Genomic DNA, 12,724 nt, shown 5'->3' on the forward strand with positions numbered 1-12,724 from the left:
CTGATCTCTTTAAGGGTTCCTACCTCTACAGGTGCCTCCTTATCTTGATTTGCCTTGTTTTGGTTTTTAGGGAGACTGACTACTTCCCAGGGGCTTAATGTTTTGTTTTTCCTGCCTCTTGTCCACTGAGCTCTCCTGGGGAGATGGCTGCCATTTCGGGGGCGTGTGACCCGGGAACGGAGAGGCGGCACCCGGGAATCCCGGTTTGCGACCCTAGGAGCCGGGTTTGCACCCGGCCCGCTGCGCTGGCCCCGCCCCGCCGGACTGCACAGCCCGGGACTACACTTCCCAGGCGCCCCTGCGCGGCGAGCCCGGCCGCAGTTCCCCGCCGGAGGGGAGGTGCACGGAGACTGAGGTGCACGGCAGAGCGCGATGGCCTCGTGGGGCGAGCGGCTGGAGGGCGTGCGCGGGGTGCTGCTCGACATCTCGGGCGTGCTGTACGATGGCAGTGAGGACGGCGGCGTGCCGATCCCTGGCTCCGTGGAGGCGGTAGCGAGGTGAGTGCGTCCCCCCGGCCGCGGTGGGCGCGAGACTCAGCGCTCAGCCGGGTCCCACCTGCGTTTTCTGGCCGCTGCCGGGGGCGGGGCTGCAGCTCTGGCTCCGCCCCTCGCTCTGGGTCTCCCCCGCGACCCTGGCTGGACCCCGTCGCCCCAACCCCCAACTTCCTTGCCTGACCCGGCAGCCCCTGACTTCCTGCGGCGGCTGAGCGCTTGGGATAGGGCTGGGCAGAATTGCAATGCGCTGTAAGGGCACCGTCCACACGGATTTCCAAGACTTAGTGACAAAAACGGAAAGACCTTGCTTTGTGGGGATAACATGTTGAAATGATAATAATTTGATTAGGTTAAATAAGATATATTAGATTCCACCTGTTTTTTACTTTTGCTAATGTAGTTACCAGAAAACTTTGAAGTATGTGCTGGCATCATTTGTTGGGGGGGGAGGGGAGGAGGAGGGCATCTTGCCCACCAAATCTCGTGCACAGAAGACCACGCAGGGACCACGGTTGGCACCATTGGACTCTCCGCTTTGTAATTGCCATTGGCACGACAGGCCAGTGCTGCCATGATTTTGATGGGCAGCCAGGAAGGGCTAATTGCCCAGGACTTGGCTTCCTCGACTCACTGGTGGGAGGACCCTGGGTTAATGGCCTGATCTCACTAGGATTCAGTTTACCTACCTGTAGCTGGCAATTAAGTGAGCCTCTTGGTCCTTCTCAGGGAGCCCACTCCACTGGTCTGTACAGGAGCCAAACTGTCCTGTGTAGCAAAGTTGGAGGTGTTTGAGAGACCAGGAACTCAGAAAAGGGGGACATGGCCGCAAGGAGAACATGTGAAGGGCAGCCCTGTCCTAGGAGACTCCTGAGGGCCCCGGGAGCCTCATTTCCTAAAGTCCAGGTTTAAGTTCTACCCTTTGCCTTAGTTCCTATTTACCCTAAGGCTTCAGATGAACTCTGTCATAAGCAAGAACATTATGCATTGGCATCTTTTTTTTTGTTAGTTCATTTATTTTTTATTTTTTTTTATTTTTTAATTTTTTTTTAAGATTTTATTTATATATTTGACAGACAGAGATCACAAGTAGGCAGAGAGGCAGGCAGAGAGAGAGGAGGAAGCGGGCTTCCCGCCGAGCAGAGAGCCCGATGCGGGGCTCGATCCCAGGACCCTGAGATCATGACCTGAGCCGAAGTCAGGGGCTTTAACCCACTGAGCCACCCAGGCGCCCCAGTTCATTCATTTTTATTGCCAGCTAGGATTAGATCATATCAGTACATATAGATCATATCAGTACATATATGCATTAGCATCTTATGAAGCCAAGAACATTATGGGAGTGCAGCAGAGGGCACTGGCTGTGTTTTGGGGTTACGTGTACCTAGTGTGGGGAAGCACGAGGCCACAGTTTCAGGGCCATGACTGAGGCAGACAAGTCTCATGGGGCTCATGTCTGGAGGGAAATGGACAGTAAACTTGGATGCAGACAAGTAAATGTAAGATTGGCTGAAAAAGGGACAGAGGGGAGGTTGGACAGAGAGGGCATTGGACCCAACCAGAGGGTATGAAGGGCCGTCTGGACTAGGGGCGGAGGAAGTGCATTCCAGCTAGAGGGAACAGCAGCTGCAAAGGCCTAGCAGCAGAAGAGAGCTTGGCACATTCATGTTCAGGGAACCAAAGAGAGGGAGCATGGCTAGAGCAGGAACCTGCCGCGGAGAGGTGCCTGGATTTTATCCTGAGTGCAGTGGGGAGTCACTGAAGATTTCAGGCAGGAGCGTGGTGTGATCTGATGTATGTTTTAAATAACTTGAAATGTAAAAGGTGAAGCTGTATAAGTGCCAAACACAGAGATTTCCTTTGAAATCTTGGAGTAGAGGACCTTTATAATTATGCCCCACAATCTAGAAATCAACAGAAAAAAAAAATCGACAGCCTAATAAAAAATGCACAAAAGATATAAACAGTTAGTCACAAGGAAGAAAAGCAAATGACCCTAAGCACAGGAAAGATGTTCAGCCTTACTTAGATAAGAGAAATGCAAATCGAAACTGTGCCAGGTACCTTTTTCATCAATATGAGAAAACTGGCAAAAATGCACAACTTTGAGGGGTGCCTGGGTGGCTCAGTCATTAAGCATCTGCCTTCTGCTCAGATCATGATCCCAGGATCCTGGGGTCAAGTCCTGCATCAGACTCCCTGCTCAGCAGGAAGCCTGCTTCTCCCTCTCCCACTACCCCTGCTCGTGCTCCCTCTCTCGCTGTGTCTCTGTCAAATAAATAAATAAAATCTTAAAAAAAAAAAAAAAAGCACAACTTTGAGCATACATTCTCTGGGTGAGCGTTTGTGGAAACAGACCCTGTCCTACGTTGCTTGTGGAAGATCCGTTCGGCTTTCTCTCTCACCAGTCCCACTTCTGGAAATTGCCTTGCCTTATGCATGAGAAAGGACCTCAGTGCAAGGTCATTCATGAAAATAAGTTTTGAAATAGGAAAACACTGGAAAGAACTCAGATATCCACTGATAGGGGAGTATCATGGTCCATCCATCTATGCAAGGGAGTACCACGCAGCACGAAGGGAACGAGTGTGCCTGTCACATAGACGCATTGTCAAGGAAGACAGCAAAGCCAGAACCGCTGTGTGGTTGCTGTCTTTTGGGTGGAAAAGGCAGAAATACAGGCCAGTGTTCCTGCTGCTATGTTTGCTTAAGGAAGCTGGGGGAAGAGTTCGCTGTTTGAAGAGCTGGGGACGGACAACTGGGGAACGTTGGGTGGTTGCTTCTTCACTGTACGGCTTTGTGTATTAACTTTTTTTAATGTTTTTTTGAGCCGTGTGAATATATCTCCCATTTGAGATTTTGAATGGCAAGTACTCTGTCAATGATATGTCAGTAAAGCCGGAAAAAAGGTACCCACCCCCAATTTACAGGTATTTCAAGATCTCTCTAGTTGCAAAATGGGGAATGTCCAGATGCTCTCGCAGGAGAGAAAGCAGAGGAAGCAGTTAGGAGACCATTGTATAGTCCAGAAGGAGTTGGTGGGGTAAGGGCCAGGGAGGTGGTGGGAAGGGAGTGAATGAAAGAGATGCTTTGGAAGTAGGACCGAGAGGGCCGCTGATGAGGGAGTATTGTGGGGGCCGGGAGAAGAGGAAGTAAAGGACGGCTCCCAGTGTCGGACTAGAGCACCTGAAAGGACGGACAGGGTAAGGAAGGGGGTGCAGGGCAGGTGCTCTGATAGTTCATGATGTATGTATGTCAAGTTCTTGGCCCAGTGCTAGGTGCAGGATAGACCCGTGACAGCACCATATGCATACATACATACATTTATTTCTTTAAGTTCTGGAATTTTTTATTGAGATAGAATTAACATACAATCTTATATTAAAGATTTTTTTTTTAATTTATTTGACAGATCACAAGTAGGCAGAGAGGCAGGCAGAGAGAGAGAGGAGGAGGAGGCAGGCTCCCTGCTGAGCAGAGAGCCCGATGCGGGACTCGATCCCAGGACCCTGAGATCATGACCTGAGCCGAAGTCAGAGGCTTTAACCGCTGAGCCATGCAGGCGCCCTTACAATCTTATATTAGTTTCAGAGGGACAGCCTGTTGGTTCAGCAGTTCTGTACATTACTCGGTGCTCAGCACAGTATGAATGGAGCCGCCAGCAGTCACCAAACAACACTGTTAACAACATGATTGACAATATTCCCTGTATTTCCGGGCAGGTGAGGCTGCTCTCGGCTGCCTATTCTGTGCTCGGTATCCGTGTTTGCCTCTCACTGTCTTGTGTGGTCCCCCAGACAGTCTGGGGTGGAGGGCGCTGTGCCTCCCCTTTACCACGGGAAGCCACTGCCGCTTGGGGCTTGCCAGGGTCGCAGCTGGGATGGCCCAAGGACCATGGGGACCCAAGTCTGCCTGACTGCCAGCCGCTGTGCCCGAGCCATACTTGGAATCCTTTGTGGGAGGAGCGGTTGTTGAGAAAGGTCAGCGGCTTCCAGCAGCCCGTCCTGAGTAACGCAGCCCCCGCCAACACAGACCTGTCCGTGTCCAGCAAATGCGTGTGCCAGTCGCAGGGTGTGGCAGTAGGGAGGGGTCCCGGCCTGTTCACCTCCGTGGGTTGTGCACTGGCGCCTTCCCACCCATTCCCAGGAGGGTTTTGTTCTGATTTTTTTTTTTTTAATATTTATTTGACAGAGAGAGAGATCACAAGGAGGCAGAGAGGCAGGCAGAGAGAGAGGGGAAGCAGGCTCCCCGCTGAGCAGAGAGCCTGATACGGGGCTCGATCCCAGGACCCTGAGATCATGACCTGAGCTGAAGGCAGAGGCCTTAACCCACTGAGCCACCCAGGTGCCCCGGTTTTGTTCTGATTTACTTTTTTTTTTTTTTTTTTAAAGATTTTATTTATTTATTTGACAGAGAGAAATCACAAGTAGGCAGAGAGGCAGGAGGAAGCAGGCTCCCTGCTGAGCAGAAAGCCCGATGTGGGGCTCGAACCCAGGACCTGGGATCATGACCTGAGCCGAAGGCAGCGGCTTAACCCACTGAGCCACCCAGGCGCCCCTGTTCTGATTTACTTTAACTCAGGCTGATTTAAGTAGCTGGGATGTCTCTGGTAGCAGCTGTACCCTAGAAGTCGAACAGCTGTGTGACGTCAATCTTAAAATACATCAGAACCAATTTTGTGACTCAGAGGGGGATTGCCTTCCCCAGAGCACGCAGGATTGTTTTCGGTGAGGGGACGTAGCACTCCTTATCCTGAGAGATTTTATCATCGTGTTGCCCAGGGGCCTGGACTGCTAATGACCTCGTCCTTCTGAAACCTCAGGGGCTCCCAGGCCATAAGACCAAGTCCCCATGCCTCCTCCTGATCTGCTAGGGCCTTCTCAAGTGAACTTGGTGGCTCTTTGTCCACTGCCTTCCCACCTCATCCCGTTGCTGCCAGTTGCAAAGACTCCTGGGTAGGGTTTTCACTGATGAGCCTCTTTGTGGCCAAGCGCCCACCGAGCCTGGGCCCACCCACACCCCGGTGCGCTCTGGGTCTCTGGACATCCTTCCCTCTTGGGCTCTTCTGGTCGGCCTCCAGGGGCCCACTGATCACACCCAAGCCTTCCTTGTGGGTGACTGTGGGCAGGCACAAAGCCCAGGGCCCAGACACTCCGTGGTAGTGAGGGTGGTGCTGGAAGGTTCCCCCTGCTTTTGGAGTTTTCCATGGGAATGTTTCACACATGCCGCATGTCCCTGTTTTGTAGCGCCTGAGCCAAACGTGGACTCTCCCAGGAACCTTTTACACAACAGGCCTGCTTGCCAAGGTGAAGGACGCTGTGCCCTGTGTGTTTGGCTGCTTTCTATAGTGTTTTGTAGCCATGGAGAGGGGTTTTCTTTACAACCTGCACTGGGTGGCCTCCTTGATATGCGAGGCTCACTTTGAGAGGCTCACTTTGATGTCCGAGGAGCTCAATGGAAAGTCCCTGGGGTGAGAGCAAGCTGCAGAGGGACAAGCATGATGGGGAGGAGATGAGGTTCTGGGGGACCGGTCACCCCACAGCAGCCCCCCCAGCACCACAGGCTCCCTGCCAGCAAGCACATCATTTGAGGAACCCAAGAGGGGGCGACTGACTACTCTTCTTCCTAGACTTTTTGCAGTGACAAGTTTGTCCCCAGGTTTTCTAAAAGGGTCCCACCGTTTTGGGGACATGGAGCACATGCGGAGGTTAAACCCTCCTTTCCAGAACCATGTGGACCACAGTCACCAGCGATTGAGGGGGGCCTGTCGGGTCCCAGCTGGGTGCTTGACTGCATAGCTGCTTTCCCAGCCCACCCCCAAGTAGGGATTTTGGGCCCCTTTTCAAAGGGACGGAGGCCCAGAGATTCAGCAACTGGCCGATGTGGAAAAGGTAGCTGGGCCATGTTAACCCCTCCTGGGTTCCTGAGACTCCAAGGCCTCCGTGTCCCTCTCAGCACTATGCTGCCTCTTGGTAAAGGCATTTGCTGTTTCATTCACTCCCACCGGCAAGCGTTTACCGAGCACTTCTGAACTGTCAGGACCCTCGGTGGGAAGGAGGCAGAGGGCAGTTGGGGAGAATCAGTGTAAAGGGCGCTTGGGAAGGCCCATATCTGATGGGGGGAGACCCAGCCGGCAGGAAGCTGGGGAGCTGGGGTGGGGGAGCGTAGCCTCGCGGGTCCGTTGCGGTTGCGCTGGAGTGTCCCCAAATGGAACCAAAGGCCCAGGCCTCGGAGGCCACGCCGGCTCCTTCCTGGAGCTGCTGGGCGACAGTGCTGCTGAGCTCTCTCACTGCACTTCGATTTGTGGGCGGGCGTGGTAACGGGACATCTGTAACCAGCCCGGGTGCCCCCAACGGGCCCTTTATTGGAGCCCATTCTTGGGCATTTGGGCTCTCCGGGGGGAGCCATTCAGAGGAGGGCCGGGCCCAGCGGGGGCTGCAGGGGCCGGCCGGGGGCTGGCCGGCACAAAGGGGAGCCCCGGAGGCATCTGCATGTGAAAGGCAGGTGGGCATTTACTGCATCCTGTCTCCGGCCACTAAAGCACAGCTGCTCGGCCCAGCCCTTTTGTGGCCGGCGGAAGGGAGCAGGCCTGAGCCCAGGGCCGCTTCATAAAGCAATTCCCACCCAGGGCCGCCAGACCCACAGCCCATCCTTCCAGGTGGGGCTTCTCAAGCCCCAGGGTGTCCCGGAAGCCCTGGGACCCTGTTGACACCAAGGCCCCTCCCAGCAGGTTTTTGAGGCGACAGACGGGGCCAGGGGCACCTTGTCCGAAGTCGCCAGCCTGCAGACCTCAGGACCAACCCCTTCGTCCCTCCCCTCCTCAATGCTGGGCCGCCAGGGCTGAGCATCTGGGCCTAGGAGTGGCGATACTAAGAGATGCTAGGGACTGAGGGACAGCTGGGGTGGGGCCTTACCTGCGGGGGGCCTCGTCCCATCACCTGCCAGAGGAGGCCCTTTGGGGATATTGGAGGGAGGAGGCTGCTTGTTGGAGCTTGTCAAGGCCAGCAGGAGCTTGCCTCACTCAGCCCTGACCTGGGACAAAGTGTGTTTGACAAGATCACCCTGCCGCGGACTTGCTGCCATTTCGGGGGGTGGGGGGCTCCTCCTTGTAAACAGTCCTGACTAGGGCATGAAGGTGCGGGAGTAGAGTCCAGACCCTTCTGTCACCAGGCCTGGCCCACGAATTCCCCCGGCTGACGGGATGGGAACAACCACACCCCTTCCTCTCCATTCCCCCCAAATCACAGAGGACTGGAAGGCCCAGTGCCTCCCTTTCCTGACATGGCATCCTCCTCACCCCCTGCCCCACACCCCTGCCTCCTCGCCCTGGTGCTCGCAGGTCACTGGGAGCTGAGGTCCCTGCAGATCCCAAGCCAGAACTTTCCAATCTTCCATACTCAGAGCATTATTTCCCAAAGAAATCCGCGGTAGGAAGCTTCCCCCCGCCATTAAAAAAAATAAATAATAAGAGAACAGTGTTGACAAATGTTATATTTTCTCTCTTCAGATCTATTATTGATGATGAAGCCAGTCAGTGAAAATGATCAAAGTATTTTGATGAATAACAGTATTCAATCAGGGCCAGTGGACAGCCCAACAGTTTATTTTATTTTATTTATTTCAAGGATTTTATTTATTTATTTATTATTATTATTTTTTAAAGATTTTATGATTCATTTGACAGAGAGAGATCACAAGTAGGCAGAGAGGCAGGCAGAGAGAGAGGAAGAAGCAGGCTCCCTGCTGAGCAGAGAGCCCGATGCTGGGCTCGATCCCAGGACCCTGGGATCACGACCTGAGCCAAAGGCAGAGGCTTAACCCGATGAGCACCCAGGCGCCCTATTTATTTTATTTGACACAGAAAGCAAGCAGGAGAGCTAGAGCAAGCAAAGGAAGGAGCGGCAGGGAGGAGGGAAGCAGGCTCCCCGCTGAGCAGGGCTCCATCCCACAACCCTGGGATCTTGACCTGAGCTGAAGGCGGAGGCTCAATTGACTCAGGCGCCACCCAGGTGCCCCAGTTTATTTTTTAAAGATTTTATTTATTTATGTGTGAGAGAGAGGACAAGCAGGGGGAGGAGCAGGGGAGGAGCAGAGGGGAGAAGGAGAGGGAGAAGTAAGTTCCCCACTGAGCAGCACACCTGTGTGGGTCTCGATCCCACGACCCTGGGACCATGACCTGAGCCCAAGTCAGACACTTAACCAACTAGCCAGCCAGGCGCCCCGACAGCACCACAGTTCCTCTGTTCATGCCTCTGTGGGAGTGGCTGGGAAACAAGGGGCACGTCTAGCAGGACAAGAGGAGGAAAATAGATTGCAGTTCACCCAGACCATGATTCTGCCACTGTTTGATGTGACATTAGTTATGTCACATAAATGTTGTATGTGGTCAGTAAAACATGTTCTAGAATAATGTGTATGAAATACCATTTTTGTCCAGAAAGATAAAGGAGGCCCGACAATCTGCACAGATCGGAGGGAGAGCAGTAGAGTCGTGCACCTGACCCACACGGAGGGAAACTGAGACATGTTTCAGGCTGCCTCTGGTCGGAAGCCCTGAGATTAGAGGGCATTGTGGCTTGGGTTACTCAGGAGGCCTACAAAAGGAGGCGTGAACCCCGTCCCCCGCCCCGTGTTGCCCCTAGCACCCCAAGGATGTACGGAGAAGCCATATTGGCAAACCCAGCCTCAGCCCTGCCTGTAGAGGTGTGAAGGGCAATTTCCCGTGACCATGGGGCCGACAGGATGTGTAGAGAAGGAACCAGAGACTCAGAGAGCCTGGCTTGAGGATGCCTCACTGAGAGGGAGAGTGGGGGCCGGAGTGCTCCCCAGAGCAGGTGCCACTCCCTAAAAGAACCTAAAAGAACGCAGGTGTCGGCTTTTGTAGGTGAGGGCCTAAGTTTTGAGTCCCAACTCCGTCCTGTGATTGTGATGGAATCTTGGGCAGGTTTCAGTTTCCCGTGTGCATCACTGGGGGGTAAATTAAGTAGGATATTTTCTCTTAAACCACCATTTTACTTGTGCTACCTCTAGGAGCTAAAGGAGCATTTTGTGACTTGAACGGTCAGATGGTGGGGAAGGGGTGGTTCTTTTGCAAATACAAAAAGTCTTTCTGTTGTTGAACTTGGTGCTGATTCCACCCAGAATCACTCAGCTGTGCCCAGGTTGTATTTCTCACATTTGTATACGTTTTCATGAGGGCCGGTTCGTAATAGAGGGTTCTCTTCTGTGCTCTGGTCCTGGGTGAGGCACCCAGCCCCTCTGAACCCTAGGTCCTCATCTATAAATGCGGACAGAGACCGTCTCCCAGATTGTCTTGAGAAGTCACTGTGAGCCTGTGGGTGGTGCCCTGGGCGGCTGGGGGAGGCCCTGGCAGCCAGTCCCTGGGACCTGTCATGGCTATTGTTGGGGGTCCCTTTGTCCCGGGTGCCCCAGGATGTTTGCCCCAGTCTCCCTTCACTGGATTGAATGTTGCCCTCTTTTCTTAGTGGTGCTCTCTGGGCTCCCCACCTCTTGGCCCCAGTTCATGAGGCATGTGGCTTCCTGTCAGACTGCCTGCCTCCAAGGCCCAGATGTCCCCAGCCCAGGCTTGCCAGACACATACATTTTGTGGTTGGTACTGTCAGTCTACACTGGCATTTTCTGAGTCTTTGCAGCATGCTAGGTGCTTCTGATATGGTTTGTAAGTATCACATTTGCAACAGCCCTGCCCTGCTGCTAGTGTCCCGTTTTACAGATTTGCAAACTGAGATGGGAGAGTCAGGTCAGAAGCCTCAGCCACACAGCCAGAGGTGGTGGAGGCACAGTAGGCATGTCGCTTTCGGGGTCGGGCTGCCCTGGCCCGCTCCTGTCACCTCGCCCTGGGTGTGCCTGGCCTCTGTCCCCTGCTGCTCCTGGCCCAGACCGGCCTGTGATGGCTGGTGACTGGCTCTTCAGGGTTGGAGAGTGGTCCGGAGAACCCACAGCGCCTCAGCACACGCCCTCGGGTACCTTGCATCCCTCTGCACCCCAGTCTCCCGCTGTGAAATTAGCCATTGGTGGAATCCTGTTGAACCTTTCCTCTGGTTTCTAGATTCCCTGCACTTGATTTTAAGTTGTGTTTATTAATAAATAGCACACTGATGTCTGTGGACTCAGCATTCCCCTTTGCTCTGAGCTCTGAGGCTCAGGCAGGTGAGAGAGAATATGCTGGATGGTGAGGCAGTCACAGGCACCGGGAGGAGGTACCTCGTATTTCTTAAGGGCCCTGGCTTTGGAGCCTGCCCAATGTCTACCTGCCCTCGTCCCTATTCCCTGAGGTCCCTGGCCAGCTGGCCTGATTGAGAGGCCCAGCCAGGCCCCGTCCATGTGCGTCTCACCTTGTCCCTTGTTCCTTCTCTTCTTTCTGTCCATACTTTGGACTCTGTTTCTTGCCTGGGCTCTGACGACACAGTGATGTGCATTGCTGCCCACAGAATGTCAGAGGAGAATGGGGAGGGACCCTGAGGTGGGGGAGTGGCTGGCTGTCAGCCCAGCAGAAAGCTCTGCTGATTAGTGGAGGGAAGGGGGAGGTTGCGGCGGGCCCAGCTCAAGCTACTGGCAGAAGCTGTTACTGGTGCCCCTTGGTGTTCCTGGTCTGATGGTGACACCAGCATGTGGGACGGCTCATGGCATGCCGAGTCCCAGAGAGAGCAGAAGACCAGGCACTGGGATTACCCCATATCATGGTCAGGACTCCTGGACCCCAGGAGTCTGACCTTTAGATGCTTGGCATTCGAAGTTGCAAGTGCAGGACCCCAGCTGGGGAGCCAGACCCTGTTCTCATGGGGGCAAAATGCCTTCTGCTGCTGCTCCAGCCGCAGGGCGGCTCCCTGACCCCAGCTGATGCCTGTCACCGGGCCTCGGGGACCTGGGCTGGGTCCTTCCCTGAGTCAACAGGGTGCCTGTTGGTACGCGCCAGTGACGGTGCAGGAAATGCGGGAATCACTGCAGGACTGTTCCTGCTCCGCTCACGGGCTCCTGTTTGACCCTCTATTTTTTAAAAAATGGGGTTCTTAGAGCAAATAAGTACTTTGCAGGATTCACTTCTTAATTACTTCTCGGCCTTTTGGCTAAGGTCAAGTGTATTATCTGTTCTATCAATTTAACATCTGCTACATCCTCTCTCAGAGTTGTTTTCAAGCTCTGCAGCTTTCCAGGAGAGACGGCGGCTGGCATAGCCCACGCAGCCCGGCTGAGGGTCACGTCCGGGTTGCGTCTGGGTGCCATTAGGGCGGCTGACACTGATGCTCACCGAGGGCCTTGGCAGGCGCTGCCACCCGCGTTCCAGTTCACGACAGCCCCCCCAGGTGTCATGAATGTCCTTTCATTTATCTGCTGCTTTTCCCCTTATAGTAGTCATAGGACCCCTGCTCCGCCGGGGAACATCTTGAGTTGTGGCACCAGGGGCAGAGCAGGCTGAGACAGGAATGGGGGGACTCCCTCTCCTTACCCCTTACTTCCCCTTTCCTCCCGTGTGTTTCTCCTGTGTCCTGGTGGATGTTCTCGACTGGCATGGAGTGAACCCTCACAGTGTGCCAGGCCCATCCAGGCACGTTGCGGGTCTCCCTGAAGCCTCACAGTATGGGACAGGACAGGTGCTGTGATCATCCCCATTTTACAGATGAGGAGACTGAGGCACAGAGAGAAGGGAGAGCTTGCTAAAGGTCCCACAGCTGTTAGGTGGCAGAGCTGGTACCCTGTCCACAGTCATCAGACTTCGAAGTGCCTCCTTGTCCCCACTGGGCCCCCTGGCCTGCTGCCTGGCAGTGGAGTGTCTTCGGGCATGGCTGTTCCGTTGGGTCCATAGCCTGCATGAAGGAGTGACTCAGTCCAGCACCGTGTGCGTAGGCTCAGCCTCTTGTTCACCTGTCTGGACGCATCTGGCTCCCTTACGCTTTCTCCTCTGGAATTCTCTAGAAACCTTGCACTGAAGAATTAGATGCAGTAGGGAGGCGATATTGCCTACGGGCAGGATTAGCTTTGACCATGGGGTTTATTCCTGAGGTTCTCTGGAGGCAAGGGCAATGTTGTTCCTTTATGATGCGTGGGCCCATCAGATCTGGAATTCAGATTAGTTAGGGAATTCCCACGAAAGGCATTGCTACCTTCCAAGGGCTGTGAAAGCAGAGCTGAAGATGGGCTCTGCCTGAGCAGACCAGGGATGGGGGCTCTGGGGGGCTTCCTGGAGGAGGGAAAACATGAACCAGTCCTTGAAA

General features: G+C 54.2%; 1 protein-coding gene and 1 pseudogene across 2 annotated transcripts in view; both read left to right on the forward strand.

Annotated features, from left to right (window-relative positions):
• Positions 1–297: 297 nt before the first annotated feature.
• The window catches only part of LHPP (phospholysine phosphohistidine inorganic pyrophosphate phosphatase), a 121,730-nt gene continuing 109,303 nt past the window's right edge, over positions 298–12,724 (forward strand). Inside the window, exon 1 of one of the 2 annotated variants that reach the window (XM_047702968.1) lies at positions 298–497. In XM_047702968.1, the coding sequence (XP_047558924.1) occupies positions 373–497 (125 nt within the window). In that variant the 5' untranslated portion in view covers positions 298–372. The remainder of the gene's footprint in view (positions 498–12,724) is intronic. The other variant, XM_047702969.1, reaches the window with a different exon arrangement.
• LOC125085395 (uncharacterized) lies at positions 11,559–11,662 on the forward strand (annotated as a pseudogene).

The sequence above is a fragment of the Lutra lutra genome, chromosome 14, assembly GCF_902655055.1.
Source record: "Lutra lutra chromosome 14, mLutLut1.2, whole genome shotgun sequence".
NCBI lineage: Eukaryota > Metazoa > Chordata > Mammalia > Carnivora > Mustelidae > Lutra > Lutra lutra.